The following is a 26,897-nucleotide window of genomic DNA, read 5'->3' on the forward strand; positions in this document are numbered from 1 at the left end:
CTTCTTACGGGCATACTGAAGCACAGGTTGTCATGTACCATTGGCCTATATTAACTCACCCATTAAAGAAGTTAAAAAACCCACCAGTAATTTGCATTACAATTTACACCACCTATCATTCAACTTTTTGGACAGTTTGTTAAGGCAGTGAGTTGTCTACGGTAACAAATTTTTTTGCTACAATTTTGCAATATTTGTAATGTGGTAGAGTGTGAGGGGGTGCTTATGGCTTTTACATTGTTCTTTGCTACTCACAAGTCACATCACAGTTAGACCAAGTTTTGGCCAAAAAAAAAAATGTTAAGTACTAGATTTTCTCGTTGATGATAAATGTTTTATCTTCAAAAGAGAGAAAAAAGAAAAGAAAAGAAAAGAAAAAACCCATCCATGGCATTGGCAACTGGTAATTGAAAGTTGTACTTGTACAATCAAATGCGTGCGACAATGAGGTGATGAACTGTCTAAATTATACACACATTTTCTTCCACCCTTTTTTTTAAAGCTCTTCTCTTAGTAAAACAAAGGTAATTAATCTCTCACTCTCATATTGTGGAAGAAAAATACTATAGCATATTACAATTGAGATGTAGTAAAAATGTAAAATCATAGTAACATACATACATAAAGCTTTTTTTTTTTTTTATCAAACATACATAAAGCTTTAACCTTATGAGAACAAAACCTAATATATATTTATAAATATAAAAATATTGATATTCAAAAGTTCCATAATATATAAATATATCATATATGGTAAACACGTACTACACAGTTACACAGAGTGATCAGGGCCGTCCATCATCATCATTTTTGTCTAGATCCTAGGCTAGGCTCTACCACGACTCTCATCAAGGCGATTGATCATGTAGAGAGCGTTACTAGTAACCTTACCCACATTCCTAATCTTCCTCTTCACATCAGACTTGAGCTTCTTCCCATCAAACCCTTGAAACCCATCAAGACACGTGTCCTCATACGTCAAAGCCGCACTCGCCCAAGTCTCAGCATTGCTCATCTGCCACCTGAAAGTCTCAACACGCAGGTGATTCAGCTCGCTCAGCGTCTGCCTCAGCTCCTCCACCGACTCCGATATCTGCTCCACACAGTCACTCAGCGCACCTCTCTGTCTCTTGCTGATTTTCAAGTCTTTGGCTTCACTCACTTGGGCCAAGTAGTTGGAGACTCGCTTGGCTCGTGACAGGCTCACTTTCACCGCGGCTTGGGCAAAGTCTTTGGGAGTCTTGGCTGGTCCAGTGTAGGATGAGAGTGTACGGATACAGATGTTGGGGTAGCTAGCGTGTTCACAAGATGAACGGACCAGATCTTGGGTTTGGGGTGCAGCATTGGTGGGTGTTCGTGCAGATGCGAAGTGGGAGAAGAAAACAGTGGGTTGGAATGCTAGTGTTAGTGTTATTAGAAGACAGAATGGGTGGTGAGCCATTGTGATTTGTGAGACTGAGACACAGACACACCTTGAGTTTTTGAGTAGTTTCAACTTTCAAGATCTGAGTGTGTGTGAGAGTGATACTTTGTTGTGTTGGTTTAATAGGGGTTTTGTAATTGTGCATTTGGTAGGGAACTAGAAACTTGTGACTATGGTCTTAAAGTTGGGAGGAAATTACTAAATTGCCATTTTAATTATTAGGTTAAAAAAAAAACGGAGTCGGGTTCATCGATTTCATGCTATAGGACGATAATTGGTAATATCACATGTACTACATGGGTTTTGTTAGAGTTATTGCTCAAACTACTTATCTTTAGATGTTGAGATAAAGACTCCTACTATCAAGCTATGCCCTGTATGATATTTTAATTATTAGATTTGGGTTGGATGAAGTGTGAATGCATGATTGATTTTTGGAATTTTTTTTGGAGAAACAAAAACACACAAAAGAGAGTGGGAAAGACATTTTTGGAAATTTGGATGTATATAAGGGTTTTTTTTTTTTTTTTTTTTTTTTTTTTTTTTTTTTTTTTTTGTCTAGAAGGGTAAAGGCAATTTATTATCACTTTACTTTTGAACTTATGATGGGCAGCTTATCAACATCATTTATGAAGTTGTTCAGTGACTTCAATCAAGAAGGAAAAAAAAAAAATTTTTTTGAAGTATCAATCTAATAATAACTTTAGGTCCGTGAACATTGGCAAATTTGGCACTTGAAGCCAAATTGTAGTAACTAGGATGCTATTCTGAGTTCTAACACTATTTAACGATAAGATTGCTTTGTTTTGATCCTCAACAAGTCTTAAATTTTTTTTTGAAATACAGTCAGTTTTACATACAATCAATAAGTCGTGATCATTACATAATGAAAATAATATGAGTTATAGAGCTATATAAAAGTATTTTACAACTAACCAGGGTTAAAATTGGGTTTGTGGTAAGAAATTTAGAATAGTTATGACTTTTTTTAAAAAAAAAATTTTCGTTTGAAAAAGATTTGTTAATTTCTATATTTTTACTTATGTCCATTACTGTCATTCGGGTGAAACCATGAGGCTAATTTGACACTTTTTTTTTTTTTTTCCAAAAAGTATAGTATACTACAATAGGAAGATTTGACTCATTTGTAAAAAGGAGTAGATTTTACAATTCATTTCCTAGGGCTAAATGATAGTTGTAAGGACACGATTTGGTGACGAACCTAAACAGTATTGGGTTCGTACGTAAAAGGCCCAGACAATATGATTTGTAGAGCGTGGGTGTAAAGAGCTAGATTAACGGTGGTATCTACCTCCGAAATTTTCTTTCAAGCCCATACCATGTTTTCCTTCTCTTTTGTTGGTATAATCAACATCTTTTCTTAAATCCCTAGTGTTACTCTCTCTCCCTCTCTTCTTCCTTCTTTCTCTTCAGTTTTATGTGTGTTCTCCTTTTTTTCTCGATCCCCTTCTCCATGTTCCTCTTTTAGTTTATATACTCCCCTGCGCGATCCATCTTCACCGAACACGTGTAGATTGTGCCCGGGGGATTTCTTTCTGTCCCATCTGGCGCCTCCTGGAACTTCCTATGGGCAGCTGTAAGGCTGCTTTCCTGCTGCTCAGGTATCACCTCCACATTAATGCGGCCAGAGAGTTGGTTAAGAGGTCATTAATGCGGAGGCAGCTATAGTTTTAGATATTTGTTGGCCTTATCTCTTTCATCTTTAGTCGGCTACTCTACCCCTTGAGATGACCTACTTCTGAGGTCTGATCGTGGTGATACCACGTCCTGATCGTCTTCGGATGCGATCGTCCTCGGACGCATACTGCCGAGGAGGATGGCGTCCTCGGATAGGTGCACGACCTCGGATGGGCCACTGGCCCAACAATCCTCAACCAATTCTGAATCCTATGGGCCTATCGACCGAATGATCCCCACAATAGTAATTATGTTTCTTAACGTTGTTAATTGTGGTTGTTATCATTAAGTTACATTTGGGTTGACACTTAACTTCCATTGTCGTAGCACTATTTCTTTGTACTATTCAAATGAAGTTTGTCCTCCTTTTTCCTGTATTTCTTGTCAATGTTGTGCATATATAGGAATAGAGTCAAGACTTGAAGTTAAGTGGACGAAAGTATAAACAAAAAAAAAAAAAAAAAATCATTATGAAAACAAGCATCAATTTAATTAGTTTATATGTTATAATGCAATTACTTATAAAAAGGGAACTCAACCATGCGTTTTTTTTATGTGTGCGTTTGTTATTGGATAAAAGCAAAATTATTTTGTCTAATTTTTTTTTTTAAATAGCCGAGTTATTTGTTTTGAGTAAAATTGGTTGATTAGACTTAATTTTTTTAAAATTTTTTTTACTATTGGTAATTTTTGTTAATTTTTTTGGACTTGTTAATTTTGTTTTAAATTTTAGATCTATGAATTATTTATTTATTTATTTTATGGCTTTTATAAGGATCAATGATATTATTAAGGATGACCAAATATAATTTTATTCAACTAAATTGCTAAAATATAATACTTATAAATACTACATTGAAAAAAAAATAAATTGGGGGGAAGTCAATGACTAGCTACGTTCCACATGAATTATATTTCTCATTTCAATAAAATTCTGTCAATTTTACCCAAATAATAATAAAAAAAAAAAGTGAAAATTAATCAAAGTGTGTTTGGTGTTTTTTTTATCCTCACCTTTCCATGACTCCGTGAGGCTAGTTTTGGAAAGGTGAGTGTAAAAATGGGTGAAACCGCAAAGTTTACAGCGGCATCGCAATCACTTATTAGTTATTACACCCATATTTATTAGCCATATCCTCCGACCAAAATCCAGCTCTACCTTCCCACTCCTCTCTGGGAGTGGGAACCAATCAACCAATAAAATCTTCATGGTGTCAAGATTCAATAAATGATTCAATAAATGATGGAGACCAACCAATGACTTCATTGCCTCCTACCCTATCACTATCGGAGAAAAATATCATCTTGGTTAGATCAATTTTTGCCCCAGGTGAGTACATATTTCTTTGTACTTGTTTATTTACGGAAAATACGGGTGGATGCTCTTAGAACAATGATTAACAATCAACCTAGAGAAAGTTTTTATGAAAAAAAAGAGTAATTAATATTTTAACAGTTTTTTCAATTTTTCATAAAAGTGATGTGAAAACTTTTTAAAAATGAATTGTTAATTATTGTCCTAAAGACACCAATTAACATGACCTTTTATTTATCAGAAAATATGGAATACGTGTTTCTTTAGACTAAACTCTTTTTTAAGAAAAATGCTTAAAAGGGGAAGGTGCCAACTTCTATGCGCCTAAGGTAATACAAAGAGAGATAGGTACCTACTCTTTCACTATTGAGGATTAAAGAGACTCAAATTCTATACTTTTTTTTTTTTTTTTAAGAAAAATGTGTAGGAGGGTGGCAACTCCTATGCGCTCAGGGCAACAAGGAGGAAGACAGAAACCAATGCACTCCCTAGTGGAGATCGAGAACTTATCTCTATTGATTTTACACAATTTTTATAATAATGTTGAATGCGAAAGATGTCGAAAACACCCTTATATCTAGGACAGTACTACATATATGCCTGTGGTATCAGTACCATATCATGTGATTCATGTCTGGATGACACCCAATTTAGTAGTAGACCTGACAATATGTAGTACTAGAAAGATCCAACCCTAAAAGTTTGCAGCATCTAATTTAACAAGCTCACCTGGCTGATCCAATTATATTAGCCAAAAGGCATTTACTTTACAGGTCCATATATAGGGAATTTAATTGGTATTTGATCTCCAAATGTCAGTGGGAGGGACACCCCCGGGCCCTTATTGTAAATTATTGAATGTCACTCGAATGCATTTTGTGACCTTAGCCTCTCATTGTAAATGCATTATTTATTAAGCTCTGAAACAGAGCATGTGCTGCTACAATGAACTCCACCACATAAAAATTACAAATGCAGACGAATATTATTGAAGGTTTTTTCTTTTCTTTTTTGGAAAAAAAAAAAAAATTTAGATGAGGGGAGACTACCTTATACCAAGGGGTTAGGGCAAGTCATAGGCCTCAAAGAGAATTTACATTGGACTTATAGATTGACTACTTAGGAGGATTGCTGACAGCGAAACTTTAACCTAAGTCTTTTGAGCGAAGTGTTTGAGTCTTACCAACTGAACCAGGGTTAACTAATTTGTCCATCTAATTTGATGGTAACTTCATGAAAATTTTAAAACAAAATTGGGTGATGTTCGTGTTAGTAAGGAAATTGTATTTCATTTCCTAAATCCAATATATGAAGCATCATCATTTCAGTCATACTTCATACCTTTGGACTTTGTTAAGTCGAATTCAAGTCATACTACTGGCTATCATTTTGTTAAAGGACTTTCTTCGTTTCCTCACCAAAAAAAAAAAAAAAAAAAAAAAAGGACTTTCCTCCCAACCTTTTTTCCGGGCTTTATCCAATTACGCTCAAGCCCAGTAATATTCATGTATGACACTACATGATATTGGGTTTCCAAGCTTAATGATATTAATGGACCACACCACACAACATCAGATCTTCAAGCCCAATGAAATCAAGAAATGGAGTATGAGACCATTTTAATATCCTTTGAAGCTTACGCCATGGCCCTGTAGGTTGATTTGGAAGGGACTTTCCGTTGCTTAAGTTGGCAAAGGTAAGATTTAGGTTTCAATTTACAATCAAGAACACTTGCATGTAAATAAGATTCAAATTGGAGAGTGGTTCTTGAGAAATAAAACTTTGAGAGCCAGTCTTGTGATTCTTGGGATTCTTTCCCGAAATACTTGCTCAAGTCAATTGAGAAGTCAGCTCGGCCCTATCTTTCCTTCATGTCTGGTCTTGGACACCCCTGATTGAGGTTGAGAAGAAAAGCATGGTTGAGCTAGTTCATGCTACGTCATTAGTTTGTACATCATTGCTTATGAGACATCAATGACATTATTTGTCATGTCACTTTATAAGGTTTTTATAATAAAATTGATAACCCTTTCAAAATTTTCCTTAAAAAATGTCTATCATATAAGATATAACCCTTGGTACTAAATTATTACATCCAAGTCAAAAGTCTTATAATTCAATTGGTACATTTTAATTGTTCCAATGGAGATGGACAATGTATGGTCCCTTGAATGTTATTATTAGGTAATGAGGGCTTAAGTCATATCAGATACACCCAATAAAAAAAAAAAAAAGTAATATCAGATACAAAATGGGTGTCTATAATGGCAAAAGAATATAAAAAATTGATGATCATGCATCTTTGAATCTCTGAAAAATATTATCATTGAGTGAAGTTTCATTTTAGAGGTTTGGACATCTTCAAAGTAGTTCATTTATTAACTTGAGAGGCCTTGGTTCCCTCAAAGTAACTAACAAAGAATTAGGCACATAGCAATTGTCATCATAGCTAGGCATATTAGAGCCATGTTATGGACAATTCATGCTATGAGTGGCTAGAAGCTAAGTTGGTGTTATTCAATTTTGGCAATAGTGCATGCTTAAGGAGATACGAGAGATGTTCTCTACATTGGACACTTACCTTAATCAAAATGAATTGTTTTAATTGCTAGACGGGTCTTAATCAACTTGTGCATGGTTAAGATTATGATTAAGTTGAAGATTCGTACAATCTAAACGAATCAGGATGTCTCAAAGGCCAAACTAGTCAACATTCAAGTGGTTCAATAAACACAAACACCCAAAAACTAGATAAGGAAGGAATTCCTTTGAATATATTGGAGGAGAAACATGCTTACTATACTGGTTACTCAAGAATAAAGAGTTGGTAGACAAGGAAAAATAGGCTTATGGTTGAGAGAGAGAGTTTCCAAAGGTTACCCTTGAGGACAAGGGTAAAATTAAGGAAGAGGAAATGTTATGTGCCTCTATTTAATTTAATTTTATCATTTCAAGATTGTATTTTGTTAGGTAGATAATACTTTGGGAAGCCTCCAATTGAATAGTTAATATAGCAAATAGAAACACTACTTAACTCAAAAGGTTTAAGTTTATGAGTTTGGGTCCAATTATGTTATATTAACCACTTACTCTTATCATTATTATTTTATGTGAGATTTCATTCAAACATGTATACCCAATAATTTCCTACTCACATGTAAGTCTCTACTGCTTCATGGGTTTTGACCAAGTCCTACTAACAACCTTCTTGCCTTATGGGCTTTTTCCTTCACCACCAAGTCCTATTAGCTCCTCCTTTTCCTTATGGGCATGTCAGCCATAGGCCTATCATGCGCTATCTATGGGAACCACATGTCAACTTGCATGCTCATCTATGGGAACGGGCCCACACTTTCCTATTCATGTGGGATCCTCGCGTCTTACTCTAATATATCACCATTGGCAATACTACTTTATTGGGTCTTTTCTAGGATCATTTGTGTGGGCTCTTTTGGCTTGCTTTATCTCGATTGTGAAAGGGACCTTGAACATCTCACCACCATCTTCTCTGCACACTACTTGAGCTTTGATACTAGTAGTTAGGGAGATAACACCTTAAGCCTAATTATATCATATACAAAATGGGTGTTAGTAATGGCAAAAGTAGTTAATATAACATATTAGAACATTACATAACCCAAAATACTTAAGTCTATGCATTTGACCTCAACCATATTATATTAATCGTTCACTCTTGTCATTATTATTTCATATGAGACTTTACTCACACATTTATATCCAACATATTTTTTGTTATTTGGGGTTATGAAAATAGATAAAGATAGAATGAATTGTTAGATTAGGCTTCAAATAAATCTTATCTACTTGTAGTAGATAAAGGTCATATTTCTTTTTAATTTAAAGGTTACTTTATCTTGTAAAGCCATCCATATATATGGCTTGATCTTGATCAATAAAGCATGTTGAAAAATATTATCATTGAGTGAAGTTTTACTTTGGATGTCTAAACTCCCTTGAAGCAATTCATTTATCAAACTAGGAGGTCTTGGTTTCCTTGAAAAAATAAACACCTAGTCCGGCACATAAAGAATTACATTCACATATAACTGAATCTTCTCACCGTACATTTTAATATATTCATTCATCATCTCAAAACATCATAGAATTCATTACATCGTAGTGCCAATTGAATATTAGATTAGATCACAATGAATTTCAATGTTCATGTTGTTATGATATCTTCTGCTCCATTGGATTAAGAATTGATGGGTTTAGTTTTTGAAGATTTTTGAATCCAAATGTTTAGATTCTAGAATGAGAATGTAATCTTATTTCATCTAAATCTTGAAATAAGAACACATGAAATAACTTTGTTCATGCATCATCTCATAAGATTCCAGCATGTTTATTTGATTTTGCAACACATGAAATTAGGGGCAGAACCATTTGAAGACCAAGGGGGTCACGGCTAATGGCTATGTAGGTTGATTTGGCGGGGACTCTTAAGTTGGAAAAGGTAGGATTTAGGTTTCAATTTCATACAACGCCGGTTAGGGTTTTTGTGCATACCTTAGATCAATGTACAGTGATCTTTATATAGGGCATGTAGTGCATGATTTTGAAGAAAATAAAACCTCAATTGGAGAGTGATTCTCAAGGCATACAACTTTGAGAAATAATTTGGTGATTCTTTGAATCTTTTTCCAAAATAGTTGCTCAAGTCAACTTGGCATTATCTTTCCTTAATGTTTGATCAGTGACACCCCTAATGCCAAGAAGAAGAAAATGGCCAAGGTCATTCATGACGCGTCATTAGTTTGTCCAACAATTTGGTGATTCTTTGAATCTTTTTCCAAAATAGTTGCTCAAGTCAACTTGGCATTATCATTCCTTAATGTTTGATCGGTGACACCCCTAATGCCGAGAAGAAGAGAATGGCCGAGGTCATTCATGACGCGTCATTAGTTTGTCCATATTGTTAATGTGATATCAATAATATTCATTATCACGACACTTTATAAGACTTTTATAATAAGGGAAATGCTAATGAGTGCCCTTAGGACATTAGTTAATAATCTATTTTAGGAAAATTTTGATATCACTTTTATGGAAAATAAAGAAAACTGTCAAAATATTAATTTTTTTTCCATTTCCCATAAAAACTTTTTTTAAATGGATTATTAAGTAATGCTCTAAGGGCACTCGTTAACATTTCTCTTATAATAAAATTGATGGTACCTAAGATTTCCATTAAAAAAAAAAAAACCTATTGTATAACCTTCCATGCTACATTAATACGTGTTGGCCAAAAGGGTATAAGGTAGGAATTAGGCTTGACAACGAGGACGCATCCAGACGCAGTTGCGGCTAGACCTGGGTTGAAATTCGTGGTGTATATGGGACGGTGCTGGCAGGCATGAATGGACAAGACCAACTTTTTGGCTTGGCTATCGTATTCATATGTGAGTAAAGCCAATGTGAAACCTCTACCGAGAGAAACAATGGGTCGAAAATAGGAAAGGTGGGGTTCACAACTAAAGATTTAAGAGCTGGGGCCTGGGGCTTCTTTCCTTATAATGGATGGTTCTGCTTCGTCTTAGATTTAGGTATTTAACTCATGCATGGACTGTCAGATTCAACAAGTGTGTCAGGTTTATTAAAGTGGCCGGTACGTAATTATTCGGCCAACAATAAATGTTTATTGTTGAAGCAAATTAAAGGATCACCGATAATTTTCACCAATAATTGTAGCTATTTAATTATCATGGTGTATTTAGAATATTGAAACATGCCTTGGGTCTCCTTCATTCACCATCGAAGAACTTGGACTTTTATGGATTAGGTTAGAAAAATCTGTTCCCAAGTTAGCAGAAAATGGAGCTTTTGACATTTTGTTGCCTCTTAGTTTTTTATATTTAACTAGTGTAGAGGTGTATATGCACATGTATAATTAAAAACAATTACAATTATACTGTTCAAATTATATATTTTTTTGAGAAGAGACTCAAATTATATATGATATTAGTTTACACTTTTTTTAAGCTATTAATTTCTAAAATACGTAATGGTTTCTCATATACTATATATATGATTTACAATTTAATTGGTTTTAGATTTTTTGATTTTTGCACCCAATAATTCACTTGCTATAAAATTAAAAACTTAAATGGACATGTGGCGAAATATTGAACTTCAATTGAAATTCAATTTAAAATCTAATTAGATTTGAACTTTTCTATTTTTACATTTAATAATTCTCTTGGCACAAAATAAAAATTTAAATGGAAACGCATGGTACAAAATTGAAAATCCAATTAAAATCTAATTAAATTTTCTTTAAACTTTGGCTATATATATATATATAGACACACACGCGGAGGATATTGCTTCTCATCCATTTGGTACTTCAGGTGTGGAGTTGGTAATTTTTATTATTTTAATTTTTTTTGAGAAAGTGGAGTTGGTAACATGGTATGTGTTATGGTTTTCAATGTTATTAATTTTTTTTGAGTAAACAGTAATATTTAATCAGAGAACAGTTACAGAAGGGCATAATCTTTATAGTTGTAGATTGGAGTTATAAACAGTAGACACTAGACACATACAACCAATGTGGGATAAACACTTTATTTATTTATTTATTTAATAAACAGTAATACTTATTATAACACATACGAAAATAGTAAATATAATAAATATTTTCACATGCTCATTATTATACACTTGGTACATACTATATCTAGAATTTCGTACGCAATGTATACAAAACTTGATAGTAATATTAGTGTGTACAGATGTGACACTACAATAATAGTATGTGATAATAATTACCTAAATAATGATAGATAATTTCCATGATTTTCAATTTTTTCCTTCATACTTAGGTTTTCTAGTCACTGAGTTCAAAGACAAGGAGTTTTAACTTTTAAAGCTCTGCGCAAAATCTCATCTCTTCCTTTCTACTCTTCGTTCTAGATTAAACAAAAAGCCAGCAATTCTGCAAAATCTTTGGATTTGAGTTTTGTTTTATTTTGCTCCCTCGATGGAGCATCGTATAAATTAGCTATAAACTGCTGGAGAACCCATAGCATAATAATTTTCTCTTTGTACCGAGGTTCATCTTTCAGACTTTCACTAATTCTGTATCAGTCTTAAGTGCACAATAATTCTCACGAAAATTATATATTGACATATTTTTATTAGTATTTTTTAGATAATTGTTATATCTACAACATTTTTACAATAGTTTCGCAACAAATTTTTAGTGGTAAGTTATTATTGGTTTGTTATATTGGTGGGAAAAAAATAATTTAATTTTTGAATTCAAATTATAATAAAAAATAATTTGCCACCTATAATTTATCATTTATTATTAATAGTATTTTTTTTAAAAAAAATTTATTATACTATCTCAACATTTGTGAATATATCTTGAGATTTTATTTTTTATTTTTATGATTATGGAGTTATTGTTTCGTCTCAACAACTACCACAAGTTATTCAAAAAAAAAGAAAAAAAAAAGGGAAAGACCCTACTACCACAAGCTTTATTCTTTTTGGGCAGCTGGACCCACAAAAAGGTTATATGATCCAACTCCGATTAAAGCGAAGAATATCCTTTTTAATGTGCTAGATACTTTTAATACTGAACATCATCAGCATATATATAAATTAATATATATTCAAAACTCATACAGTCATACTGCTTGTTGAATTTTGCAACAAATAATATTGAAGATATGAGAACATTTATTACGTAGGACTTATAAAATTGATGTATCAAATTTTTAACACACAATTTTTTTTTTTGAAATTTTTATATTTATTTATTATGTTGTTACATTAATTTGTAAGTTTTTTTTTTTTTTTTTGGTTTTGTTTCAGTTAGCTCAATTGGTAAATCTCTAATCTTGAATAAAAGATCTCGAGTTTAATCCTCCGTCTATACCAAAAATCGATTGATATCTTGGTCTGATAATAAATAATTATTTCCTTTATGCAACAAGACAAAGACGTATGAATATTACATACATGCTTATGCATGATAAGTCCAACTATATAAGATGCAGGGATAAAGGTCATATACCAAAGATGCAAGGTCAGTCATACAATTTTGTTTCCATTTGCTCTCTCTGAGAGAGGTTAAGAAAATGGCATTTTCAAATGAATATACCAGTATTGAGTTTTTAGCTGAGTTTGATCCAGGTGTGGCTGCTAGGAATTTTGGTAAGGGAGAGAATAACAGCCAACTATAGTACGACCTAACACTTGTGAATCAGCCAATTTCAATAATTGAAGCAAAACAAAACAAAACAAAACAAAGATTAGAGAGAAAGAAAATGCAACCATGAAATCATTTTGAGGTCTAAATTTGGTGCTGTCTACGTGCATTGTGAAAGATGCATCTCCCATGATTTTTATCGGATCAACATCATCGTGTTGATGCATAATTGCATTTGCGTATATCGGTGGCTCATTAATTTGTATCAGTAATTTTAAAGATAAGGCGCCAACAAAGCACGTCTTATCGTTTTGATGACACCTTAGCTAGGATGGGCCACTAGCTTTTGCCTTAAAGTTCAACATAGAAAATTCCTCGCCAGTGACCAAAGATTTTTTTAGTTTACATCACCCTCATGATGATTAAGAAATATATGTAATATATATATATATATATATATATACACATCTTGTTGTTGGAAAATTAGATTAGTTTCATATAAAAAATTAATCAAAAAAAGTGTTTTACTGAAAAAAAAAAAAATAGTGTTATTGATCAAATAGTAAAGTTTTATATTAGACTACCCTTGAGTAAGCACATGCTCAGAAGTTCTTTTATTTTTTTGAGTAAAGATTAATAATTTGTATTTATTATAATTTAGAAATATATATTTTTATTTTTCAAATAAATAAAAAGGATAAAATTTAGAGATAAGAAGTAATTATAATTTCTTTTTTGAATGTTGAGGGAAAAAAATTCTAAATTTTAGGAGTTCTCTTTTTAAACTCAAAATAAAATTTGTTATTTGACATTTATGACCCTATTTTAAAATGAAGTTACTCTATTCAGTTAAAAGAAATGAATCCTCTTATATATAGTATAGATAATATTAATAATAATAGGAGTAAATGGTTAAAATAATATAACTCAATTGAATCCATACTGTGTTTCTCAACAATTTTTTTTTTTTTTTTTTTCGAATCCAAACTATATTTAACATTATTCCAAGAATAATGGTCTTACCTATAATTCTCCTAAATATATAGGTAATTATTCCAAGAAGAATACTTCTATAATTTTATATTTTAAGGGTATACCACAAAAGTGGTATCTATAATTTACCAAAAATATATATACATGTATTATAATTAGTCCAGGAATAGTGCTGCTTTGCTTTCTCTCATTTATTTTAGGGTTCAGGTCTTCAGGAACCTATAGACCACCACCACCAATAAAAAAGAAAAAAAGGACAAAAAAAACTGAAATCATTTGTCCCTTAGAACAAGGAGTACTCCAACTCTCCAAGTTCAATTAGCTCTCGCAATATGCCTCAACCACTAAAGCACTGAGCGGAAAACTTATCTATATTATATTATCTATGTACATGTCAGACTTTTGTTTTGAAAGATTTTTTTAATATTTTGCTACTACCCATAATCATTCTTTATATTCAAACGTATCGACAATATTTTATCTATATTTTTTGATAGTATTACAATTATCACCAAGATATTTAACCAACTCTTTCACGGTTTCTCAAAAAAAAAAAAAAAACTCTTTCACGGATTCTTCAAAAAGAGAAGGAAAAAAAAAAAAAAAAAAAAAAAACTCTATCACTGTGAATTTGTATGCATTTATAAATCGTTTAAATCTCCTTTTTATATATCCTATTTGAAAAAAAAAAAAAAACCTAAACCTTTTAGGATAAGTAAAATTTTGTCATCCAAATAATTATTATGTCAAATAATAAAATATTAAAAATCTTTTATAACCTTATAACTCAAATAGTATATTCTGGTATTTTTAATGGAAGCGTTTAAGGTTCAAATCCTCATTCTTCTAACTATCGAATTAAATTTTTAAAAAATCTTTTTTTTTTATCAAGTACCTAAAAAGTCATAAATTTCAAAATAATACTTTTAAAAAAGTTAATATACATTTATTTGCAATAAATAAACTAAACAATGAAAATAAAGTTACGGAAACACACACTCGTGCTCATTTTTCTTCCAATTTTGTTTTTTATTCCCCACATAATAGAATAGGCATGGAAAACTACTTGATTAATTGTATCGTAATAGTAATTGGGATTTACTAACGTGTGTCCTTAAGCACATATTAGTAAACTATTTTATGAAACTTTTTATAAATAAACGAAAAAATAATTAGTTATTTTGACAGTTTTTTCAATTTTCTATAAAAACTTTCCCAAAATAGATGGTTAATGTGTGTCTCCCGTGATAATTAGGTCCTTCACTAAATAATTGGCTGAGGTCATGTTGATTGAAATGGTGCATTTGATTAATTTAGTAGCAAAGAATTAAGTAATATAATTTTACTTTCTATTTGAAATTACTTATTATATATAATATTAATTTCTTTAAAGATGATAATATGCTAATTTTGTTTTTAGGTTTTTCTTATTTCTTTATGTATTTATCATAAATCTTTTGAACAGTTAAAAACTTAAAATAATACATATCAATGTGACTGTTTCGTAGTAAACATAACTATGTGGCAAGCCTCTTGTAGAAATTAACACATTTATGTGTTTTTAACGAAGATATTTAGAGTTCAATTTTTCCTATGTCAACTATCAAATTATTTATATAAAAAAAATTCATTTATTCGTAAGCACTACTTGCAAAATCATAAATAATTTTTTTTTATAAAAATAAAATTACAATTGCATTTTCACACAAAAAAAAAAAAAAAAAAAAACGTTCAAAATAAACTCATCAAAACACACAATCATGCTTTTTTTTTTTCCTAGGTTTTTTTTACTCGCCACATAATAGAATAAGACTGGAAAACTACTTTATTAATTGAATTGTAATAGTTCTAGGTCCTTGATTGAATAATAGGCCAGTGTCATGTTGATTGAAATGGTGCATTTGATTAATTTAAAAGCAAAGAATAAGTAATATATAGTTAACTTTCTATTTAAAATTTCTTAGATATATATTTAAATTTAATTTCTTTAAAGATGATAGTGTGTTATAATGATTTAGGCTTTTCCTCATTGCTTTCTTAGAAATCTTTTGCACTGCTGAAATAATATTATATCAAAGTGATTATTTCGTAGAAAACACAACAATAAGCAACCAACCAACATAATAACATATGATAGGACCTTAAAAAAGTGTGGCGCTCTTTTCCTCATTACATTATTTTATAATGCTCCATAGCCTTACGATATGGGATATGCCTTTTTGGTGTTTTATACAGTAGAAGGTTCTTCACAACGATGTAGCTAAACGTTCTTCCCCAGTGGCCTGTAGTTGTTTAGGGTTTCTTATTTTAATGATTATTTGGACCTGAGGTCATGCGCAAGTATTGTTTTACTATTATAAATTGATTCTCAATCAAATTATGAGACGAATGAAACAAAATATATGAGTCATTCACTACCCCTTTTATTTTATTTTATTGCATTGCCATTTAACTCTGCCAAGTTAGCCGCACTGCTAAAGGAATCTCCCACATTTCAAGAAGCCACCGAAACCCACGACCATTTTTTTTTGGGTGATATAGTTTCAACTTAAAGGCTAGTTTCAATTTATTCTTTATCATTTAATCAAAACATTAATTAATTTTTGATGTAAATGGAAATTGAACACCAAATCTCTTATTCAACTATAAAAAATGATTAGTTTTGAAATTAATAAGAAGGACCATAAAATTCAACAGCAAATTTTAGAATACTCCTTGTACTTTGTTTATAGATCCTGAATTTTCTTGTGAAATTATTTGGAAAATTAGTTCTAATCTAATAATCCAGAGACCCAAACAGAAATGAAGATGGTGCCATAACTATTAACTAATAGCCGAGATTTATTGGAGAATTTTTCTGCTGTTGACCTCTAAGCTATAACACAGTTAATTATGTGTGGAGCCCATTTTTCATTTTGTAATGCATGGTTTTCACTTTGCACGCTAAAACCAGTAGGTTTACCAATTGTCTTATTCTATGTCATATGTGCCTTGTGTTTTTAGCTCACTTTCTTGGTTAGAATTTGGGAACAGTAGCTACTTACTATGGCACAAAGAACTTCAATACTCACTGCAAAATCTCAGTCACTCACTCACAGCCAATTATGCTGTTTAATGCATATTTCACAAAGTAGTCCAAAATCTATTTTATTGTTTTCTACAAAGAAACCATATTAACAAGAAATAGAGAGAAGTAAAGCATAAACAATAATTAAACCAGAAAAACAGGGTATTCCAACCAAATCCATGAGAATTTCTTTGATGAATAATGCAACCATTAATTGCATTTACAACCAAGAAAATATATATACAGCTTGTGATAGCCTTCTTCTTCATCAAGATCAAAAGCTAGAGAGAACTCTAAAAATTCCTATTATTATTATTTTCCCAACTACCACACACCACAGCTTATCATCTTTGAGCTGTACTTCAATTCCTTTGTACTTGCACAACTACTGTCCCATAATCTAACGACGTTACCGTTAAGCTCCGTCAAGTCCTGATACTTGTACCACCCCATCTCTCCCATCTTCATCCTCAACGCTCTCTCCCAACTGTCCCACCACTCTCCCACCTTAACGGCACCGTCAACGCCGCTTTCCTCCGCCGTTAACTCTCCGTCATCTTCGCCACAATCGTTTTCCTCGTAGTACACAGCAAAAAACTTCACCCCCTTCGTCACTCCGTCAGCTTTAACGTCGTCAACCTCCATTATCCCCGAGTCTGAGTCCGAACCCGAACCCGAAATTGAAACTGGCTCATCGTCACGTGGCAGCAGCACATCAGGAACCTTTATTTCCGAAACCGGCTTTGACCCAATTGAGCTTTGATCATACCTCGGCGGTTGCGATGGAGACTCGTCGGAGGAAGTAGCCGCCACGGCACCGCCGGTGGCTACTCTGATCCTCCAGAAACTAACGGCAGCCGTTATAACGGCTACCCATGTCCACAAATTATTAACAATGGTCAGAAAACCAACGTTAATATAATCAAGAGCAAGTGCTTCTAAAGGAGAATCTAACGCATTCACCATATTCATTTTCTTTTTGACTCTTATTTTCTCCTAAGACCAAACCCAAAACCAAAACCAAAGAGCCTCAAAGTTTTTGGTTCTTTTTTTTTTTTTATGTGTGTTTGGTTTTTGGTGGGCGTTTGTACGAGGAGTCTGGCAAATGATTTATGGGGGAGGTGAGTGAGTGTGAGAATCAATAGGAACCGTTGGATGAGAAAACAAGTTGGGTTGCGGATCTAATAGGAGATGCCGAGAATCGAGAACTAAGATGCCAATTGCTGAAGTAGATCCTAGTTTTTATACCGAATTTTCACATAGTGATTGATTTTCTCCTACAACACGTGGAAGGTCAGCAATACATCTCGCAATGTGACTACTGAGTTTAATATGAATATTTTTTTTAATGTGAAATGAAGTGAGAGAGAGAGAGAGAGAGAGAGAGAGAGAGAGTGAAAACTTGAAGGATTTTGTTGGACCATTCCATATTACCTCACCAGATTTTTCGTTACATTTTTTTTAGGAAGTTATTTTTGTATAGTAGTATTTTTAATTATTATCTAGAGACAAAATATTCTCTAACAAATTCTCAAAAAAAAAAAAAAAATCTCAATTATTATCTCTATTTTATTTGAATATTCTTTTATTATATATAGGAGTATTCCTTTAATTAATCACTGTTTTTAGTGGAATGGAAGAAATTAAAAAATTGAATGGAAATTATTCAACAATACTAAAGGCTCAAAATTGATTTTGTTTTTTGACCGTGAAAGAAAAAGTAATGCTATAGTGATAAATTATTTTATAATATTTTTATAAGTTGTTGATATGACCAGTTTTTTATTGGTTTTCATATAGATTCACTATTAATATCATATAAACAGTTTGTAAAAAAAATTTATATCTCTAGAATTATCCTTGTGGGTCCGGGAAGTTTACAATCCGGCCCAAGCTCTATCTAGGCCCAGGGTCCGTGCCGAGGACGAGTGGTCGATGGCCGGGAAGTTAAGGAGAACGGCTGAGAAGCTGCCCTATCCTCGACACTCCAGAACTTCGATGGGAAGATCAACGTCTTGGTGGAGGCTATCCCCAGGCAGTCCCCTGAAGGGGATGTAAGTGGAAGGGGGCCCATAGGGAAGCAGGGTGTAGGATTGGATCAAGGAAGATGCATCCCCTCAGCATTAAATGCATCTGCCAACACCCAGATCCGATTAATGAGAAAAGACGTTGGGACGGTGTAAATTTCGGTCTTCGCAACTAGTAGAAAGTAAGACGGGACGGTTGATGGGATGGATATAGAAATAAGCCCCTGCCTGACCTACAAGTGGAGGGCCAGGATCAACCAAGACGGACTATATAATAAAAAGGTAGGTGCACCAAGCAAAGGGCTGGGAAAAATGGCAAAAAACCAGAGCCTCCCAGCCCACCTCCAGGAGAAAGACTCCAGGGGTGAAGGAAACATAACTATATACGAACACCCCGAAAAACCCACCGCCTGGTGACTAAGGCCTAGCCTTTCAAACCCACGCTCTACAAATGATATTGTTTGGGCTCTTTTTACGTGCGAATCCGACACTGTTACAGTCCGCCACGAATCGTGTCCTTACAATCCTGAAAGAAAAGAAAGTTTTAATTATCGGTAAAAAAATAGTACTATAAATGAAATTAAATGTAGTTACCTTACATTGTAACTCCGAAGAAATGAATCATTGTTTAAAAAAAAAAAAAAAAAAAAGGAAAAAAAGAAAAGAATCATTTATAAGTATATGAAGAAAAAGGTCTGTTATAACCCTTTTCAACATTTAATGATTTCGATTCTCAAGACAAAAAATTTAATGATTTTCCACCTGTACACATGTTTGTTTGCTTCAATTTAAAATATAAGTTTCTTTTACCATTAATTTAAAATATTTTTTAAAGTCACGATTTTTTTTTTAAATAAACTGATTCAAACCAATTTTATTACGAAATAATATTATTTTGTCCAAAGCTTTATAATTTAATTGGAATATCTTGATGGTATTTCTTACAAAAGTATGTAAGGTTCAAATATCTCAATTTTTTATAACTATCAAATTAGAGAGAGAGAGAGAAAAAAAAGTGATATATTGTTTCTATCTTAACTCTTCTTATCCAACTTTGTTGTGAGTTTAAATTTATGGTATCTATTTAACGAAGATTTTTTTAAAATTTTTTTCAAAAAAAAAAATCTAAATTACTTTTTTTTAGAAGTATTACGTTTATAACATTTTCATAGAAAATTTAAAGTAATAAGTCATAACTAGTTCTAATTAGAACCCACATCTGAAATTACTTTTTCCGTGGTGGGTTATTATCTATAGTAAAAAGCTACCACTTATAATAATTTATTATGAAAGTATTGTGAAATGATATTCATATAATATTTCTCATGTATTTTATTAACTAAAATCAATAGATTTCTTCTAAGTTTAATCAAGATTTGATTTCAAGTTAAGAAGTAAAAGCCAATTTTCCCATCCAGATTTGACTTTTGGGTTCGCCAAACGTAGAATCTTAATTTAACCGGATGTTTTCAATGTCACGTTTACCTTGCTTTGTTATATTTTAATCGTATTCCGTAGGCATACATATCATTTACTCCACCAATTGTGATGGCGTGCAACCGAGGAGTGTTAAGAGCAATGGACCTTCATCTGGTTTTTCACAAGATTAATTGATGTATGGCATAGGATGCAGTTGGTGGTAGGTAAAGAAGGTTTGGTAGACCATGTTTGGGCGATTAAGGTTAGTGATGATAAATATGGTGGCATAGGAGGGGTAATGTTAAGAACACCCAAAAAAAAAAAAAAAAAAAAAAAAAAAAAAAAGAAGAAGAAAGTAACAACGTTTCTCACATCAATTAAATTAACAAACTTTTAAGAGTTCTTATTTAAGAGAAGGTATTTGGTATCAAATGATATTATGTCAGCGACATTAAAATTCAGTAAGTGTGAGACATGTCAGCAAAAAATAACTAATCAACTAATAAATGAAAGACATGTGTTAGTGGATAGTTATTCTTGCACACATGTCTCTCGTTTATTGGATTTTGATATGGATAATATGATATCATTTGATATAAAATACTTTTTCCTTATCTAGACCCAACTGATATCATTTTTTTTTTTGGGAAGGGGGGAGGGTGGGGTGGGTGTGAATATGTGATGTGGTCGAGAATCACATTTAAGCAATTAGCAATTGTGCTTTGTTGATACTTGCAAGAGAGTAATGACTAGTACTATTAAAAAAGAACACATTTAAGCAATTAGGTAAGTGTGGGTTGGTTGAAACTTGCAAGTCATTTTTCATATTTGTGTGAGGAAAGATTTAATGAAAAAAGACATAGACCATAGTTTCGTATTGACATTTGAAGACGGATGAGTAGGCCTTCCACATGATACACACCCTTCAATAATTGTTCTACTACTTTCTATCCTTTCTTTTCTCCTTTTTTTTTTTTTTTTTTTTTTTAATTTATATTTTTATTTTTATAAATATAAATAGGATTTGAACTTAAGTTAATTATTCAACTAGAAAAATCAAAACAAAGTTGAGTTAATTAGAACTCAACCTACTAATTTTCTCGCGAAAAATTTCAAGCTATATAGAGAAATTTACTCAAGTTTTAACTGATGCTAATATCATGCAAAAATAGAAAAAAAAGGTGACTGTTCACTTTAGTAAGGAGACGGTTTCTAAAACATGCCCAAAAATAATAATAATCAACAAGAGGACTCTCTCAAGAAGGTAAGCGTAGTGTTTGAGTAGAAACTAATTTGAAGGTACCTCACTTAAAAGAACCTTTTGAGAGATGCCTCACTTAAAAGAACTTGATGAGAAATGCACAACTTAACAATTAATATTAAAAATAAAAAATAAATAAAATGTTTATTAAGGGTACCTAGATATCATCCTCCAAATTAATGGACGATGAAGGCACAGAGTTAATGTCCTCACCAGCCACCCACTGCGATAGTCATTAATGCCAAGAGTAAATGAAAACAAACGTCACAATGATTGCATCATCAACGAGGTCTCCAACGGATATCAAAGGAGACTAGTATGAAACCCACCACTCCCCTCTATAGTAGGTATGTGCAATTCTTTTTTATTATTGAAAGCTCGGATTTGTATAAAAACACATAATTATTAATGCTATTAGTAAATGTAAACAAACGTCACAATGATTGCATCATCAACGAGGTCTCCGACGATCATCAAAGGAGACTAGTATGAAACCCACCACTCACCTCCATAGTAGGTATGCAATTCTTTTTCACTATTGAAAGCTTGGATTTGTGCAAAAATACAAGAGTTTGTTTGGACCTCAAAAAAAAAAAAAAATAGTTAAATTGCTTTTACTCTAATTTAAACAAAATGCAGAACAAGAAGAAATGTGCGCAATGAATCGATAACACTACTTGAAGCCATATTCACCCATCATTAACAATAAAATGAAATCTTAAAGAGTAGGGAAGAGAGATGTAAATACAAGATAACACCAAGACATATTATCAAAAAAGAAACCGAAGTACTCGATGAAAAACCTCTCTGTGACCCTTCAAGTTGAAATCAATCCACTAGAGAGTAAAGTTAGAGTATACAAATAACAAAAGACCCTCTAAGTCGAGTTTACCTCATGTACTTAAGCCCTCTAAGTTCCTACTATCAACAGACTTCTCGAATTCTTATCTTTAACGTTTCAGATCTCGTAATTCAGCCTGATTGCATCCACCACTAAATGACTCCTTCCGGTGCTTCCCAATAGCACCAAAATCTCACTTAATACTTAGAAAGGGTGTAGTAAGTTTTTGGGCTAACAACCTCTCAAGGATTTAGAGATGGAGAGATAGGAGTTGAGGAAAATCACAAGGAAATGTGTAGATGATTGTAGGTATAACAATCTCTAACTCTCAAGTGTATTTGTTAGGATTTTCTCTTTGAAAAGCACTATCTATAATTCGTTGGTAATGAGGGTATTTATAGTGTGGGTAAATAATTTGGTAAAACAATTTTACTTTTTGTCAAACAGAATGTTTCACGAGATTGCTCTTCTCGCGAAACACTTGCAAATTTGACAGCCTAACGTGACTCTTTAGCTTCTAGTTATATGCTTCACATGTGGCCTTTTTGCGGGTTGCTTAATTCTCACGACCTACTCGGAAGTTAGTCACGAACTGCACTGATTCATCTTTTGAAGCTTGATTCTTCACCGATCTCTCACTCATCCCTTACAAATAAACCCACATACATACAGGGAAAATGATTGAAGAAATTACAATCAAATTTGGCACGTAATTAAAGCCAACACAAGCTAGATGGAAATCACAACTTTACAACTATGTTCATATACACCTGTGACATGGTTTTTCTCCTCTTTAAGTGACTGACTTTGCCATTGGAAGCCCTTTGGCTGGCACTGCCCCAATGTCCTAATCCTTTTCTCCTTTTTTCTTCCTTTGTAGGTCAGCTCACAAGTCGTTGAAGGTCCACCAACTTGGACGAGGGATCAACTGAGATTTCTAGTTTCATCACCAACTGTTCCAAAATGACTAAATTTGAGACTTAAGCCTAAGTTGTCTTCACTATATTTGATTCAAAGTAAACTAAATTGGTTCAAAGTAAATTATTCCTAAATTAGTTAGGTTGAAATGACTTGATTAGAAATAAACCTAGGTGAACTCAATTGGAGTGAAGTGCATCTTCTCAAAGTCAACTAGATTGAAGTAAATCAGCTCGAAGTAAATCATGATCACAGTAAGAACAGCAAATTAAAGTCTTAAGTCCTTATTCTAACTCCAAATTGATTCAAAGTAAGCAAAAATCCTGACCAAACACAAAGAAACACTTAATAATGCTTCAAACTTAACCAATACTTGGTCAAATAAGATTGTAACTACAATGGAAGTGACTCACAATCTTTTGCAAATTTCTAAGAACTACCAAGTATCCTAAGAAAATGAGTACAAATTATCTCAGAATTGTTGTTTGATGTTATTCACAATCTTCAACGATTATGCCTAATTCCTCTTTCCACATGTTGATTCCTGGTTGATTTCCACTACCATATGTCCCATGCCTATGGGGCTTGGTAATCTCTTGTAACTGCCTAGAGGTAATTGTTCCCATATGGCTTGTGATTATTCGATACATTTCTTAATTTCTGAATGTTTTTGTAACCACTTGAGATAACCACCTATAACTCCGTGGCACTGACTTTGTCTTTAAAATACAATAATTTATTAAATAATGCACTTAAATACTTTAATGAAAACCTCAAGTTTTTATTGGGTATGAGAAAATAACCTTAACCTGATGACTCAATCAAATCCAAGTTGATCGCCATTCATGGCAATTGGCAAACCATATGGTCAAGCTGTCGTTTTTTTATCCATCGATGACGAGTTTTGTTCTTCAACACTTGATATGATTAGGTCAAGTATGAGTTGAGTACAAACCCAACTCGATCCGACTTGTGGACAACCCTAGTTTATAACTTATATAAATAATCGTTTTGTAATATATATTTTGCCATTTGAATATGCTCTTAGTAATCTTAGATGTTGGAGCATCTAATATAGTTGATACATTCTTTGTCTAAATATTATTTATGAACGCATAATAACAAAATCTTTTACACATTTACATATAATATATGGCCAACGAAGAAAAACAGCTTAGTTGTTAATGATGATAACAAAATTGATTGGAAGGATCTAGAGTTATAAGTAATTGCATATATATATAGTAGGATTTGATATATATATATATTCCCAAGAATCTTAATTAATTCTTAATCAAACAAAACACAGAAATAATTATATTCTTAGACATCTAGATTCTCAGGAATTTGGATACTGAGCAGGTATGTAGATTATCCAAACCAAACACTACCTGAAAAAGTCCAATCTTTAAAACACACGAGAGTTTTCAGTGAAATATTAATATACGATGATTAATATTAACTAAAAATTCTCTAAATTTATGCACATTTTACCATTTTTAATGATATAAAAAATTATCCAAAACAGGAAATATGTAAAAGATAGGAATATGAACCATCCTTCTAAAAACTAGGACACTACTAATGCAAACAATGCATTTAAATACAACTCAAATACCAATAAAAAAAAATGAAAACCCACTTCCCATAAACTTATGGCCGAAATAACAATACTCTTCCCTATATAATAAAAAGAAAGAAGAATTAAAAAAAAACCGTACTCTTAAAAACTAGGACAGCACTAACTACTAAGGTTAACAATATAATCCAAATACAACTCAATACTAACAATATATACTACCCCCTCAAAAAAAAAAAAAAAAACAATATATACTAAGAAAAAAAAATACTTCTCTCTCTCTATATATATAGAGTTGGGTTTAAGTTAAACCTGGTGTAATTCTAAGCAATGTTACACTATCCAATAACTTGTTATTGAATTAATATTTTGAAAGTCCAATTGTAGAATTATATGTTCTATATATTCTTAATATGAATGCCAATTTTCAAATCAATCAGTTGTTATTTACCATTTGATCCATATACTCATATTTTATGTATTATTTTAAACTATAAAAATTTGAATTTTAATAATTGATTGATGACATGACTATTAATTTTTGATTATCTTGAAATTTTGCAAGTATGGAGAATATACAAAAATAATGTAATCTAACGGTGGATTTGTCAATATTCGCAATTAATTAAAAAATATTGAGTTGTGTAATATTGTTTAGAGTTACACCAGATATAACTTGAACCCAACCCATATATATATACTCCTAAAGTTTGAGAGTATTTGGATTTTACACCCTGAAATTTCAATTTTGAATTTTATACCCTAACATTTTAGAATTTGAATTTACCTCTAAAGTTTGGAGATGTTTGGATTTTATATCTTAAAATTCTGAAATTTCGAGGTGTAAAATTCAAACACCCCTAAACTTAAGGGAGTGAAATCCAAACACCTCAAAAAAATTTTGGAGGTAAAATCCAAATTATAAAATGTCAGGATGTAAAATCCAAACAACCCCTAACTTCAGGAAATAAAATCCAAATTTTGAAATTTCAGGATATAAAATCTAAACATCCTCAAACTTTAAGAGTGTAATTTGTAATTTATTTTTGATACAGGACTTTTGTCAGCCAACTTCTAAAATATTTTTCTCAATTTAAAAACAAAAATGCTGGGTCCTGCACATAAATTCTAGTTTAGCAAACTGATTTAAACGACCCCAATTAGGAAAAAAGGTTTGTTCTCGAAGTTTTACTGTGCAAAACTATTTGTAGAAAACAACCTCCAGCTGTTTTTTTTATCTCGCCTTTTGTTTTGAGCGTTATTTTTATAAATAAATAATCATATATAAGTTTCGAAACATTATCCAATTTTATTCACACACCTATCTCTTCTTTCTTTGACTCTCTTTCTGGCCCAACAGTCACGGTTTCTATTTTGCGTTGATTGCTGGTCAATAGTAACTTTCTGGGTTGACATTGTTATGGGTTGCGATGGATTGTTGCTTTGGTGGTAGTGGGTTTTCTTTGTCAGTTGCAGTGGATTGTTATGGGCTGTGGACTCGTGGTGGATGTTATTGGGTTTCAGAGGATTGTTGCTTGGGTAAGAGTGGGCTTTTTTTATGGGTCAATATTGGATTTTTGTGGGTCATAGTGGATGTTTTTGAGTCTAGGGTCTTGGTTACCATTGATGTGGGCATGGGTTGGAGACTGGAGATTGATGGGTTTGCTTTCTTGCTAGACAATATAAATTACATATTTCTTTATAACCTTAATATACAAATCAAATTTCATTCAAAACAAATGTTATTTATTATTTGATACATAAACTTATTTTTTATTTATAATTTTAAATTAAAAAAATTTGAAATTTAAATATTTGATTAATAACATAACATAACTAATGATTTTTGATCTTTTAGAAATTTTTGGATCATAAAATATTTAAGAAGAAAATATAATCTAATGGTCGATTTGTCAAAATTTACATTAAAAAAAAATGTAATGAGTGAGTCTATTTATAAGTTCAATCGATCTGGTGGCTTTGGGTTATGGCTAGTCCATATATGATTCTTTCGTCTTCTCCTGCGCATGTTTCTGACCTAATATATGTTCCAATACATTTTATCCCATTAATCTCCACACTTCAAAATAATAAAAGAGTTCCCTCATTTTCAATGTGGGATGACACATTTTACTAAGGGTATGTTTGGTACACTGAATGTAGATTACATTAGG

General features: G+C 32.2%; 2 protein-coding genes across 2 annotated transcripts; both read right to left on the bottom strand.

The window, feature by feature from the left end:
* Positions 1–628: 628 nt before the first annotated feature.
* Positions 629–1,547, bottom strand: LOC115968904 (pectinesterase inhibitor 3-like). The gene has a single exon (XM_031088441.1). It carries the CDS (start codon positions 1,439–1,441, stop codon positions 827–829), a length of 615 nt encoding a protein of 204 aa, XP_030944301.1. The 5' UTR covers positions 1,442–1,547; the 3' UTR covers positions 629–826.
* A 15,185-nt stretch (positions 1,548–16,732) lies between these two features.
* LOC115968645 lies at positions 16,733–17,891 on the bottom strand. Its single transcript, XM_031088089.1, has one exon. It carries the CDS (start codon positions 17,648–17,650, stop codon positions 17,003–17,005), a length of 648 nt encoding a protein of 215 aa, XP_030943949.1. The 5' UTR covers positions 17,651–17,891; the 3' UTR covers positions 16,733–17,002.
* Positions 17,892–26,897: the final 9,006 nt, after the last annotated feature.

This window comes from Quercus lobata, chromosome 11, assembly GCF_001633185.2.
Source record: "Quercus lobata isolate SW786 chromosome 11, ValleyOak3.0 Primary Assembly, whole genome shotgun sequence".
Taxonomy (NCBI): domain Eukaryota; kingdom Viridiplantae; phylum Streptophyta; class Magnoliopsida; order Fagales; family Fagaceae; genus Quercus; species Quercus lobata.

Excerpts from the sequence above, each read along its gene's own strand:
- LOC115968904 (XM_031088441.1), bottom strand. The coding sequence starts at position 1,441 with ATGGCTCACCACCCATTCTGTCTTCTAATAACACTAACACTAGCATTC.
- LOC115968645 (XM_031088089.1), bottom strand. The coding sequence starts at position 17,650 with ATGAATATGGTGAATGCGTTAGATTCTCCTTTAGAAGCACTTGCTCTT.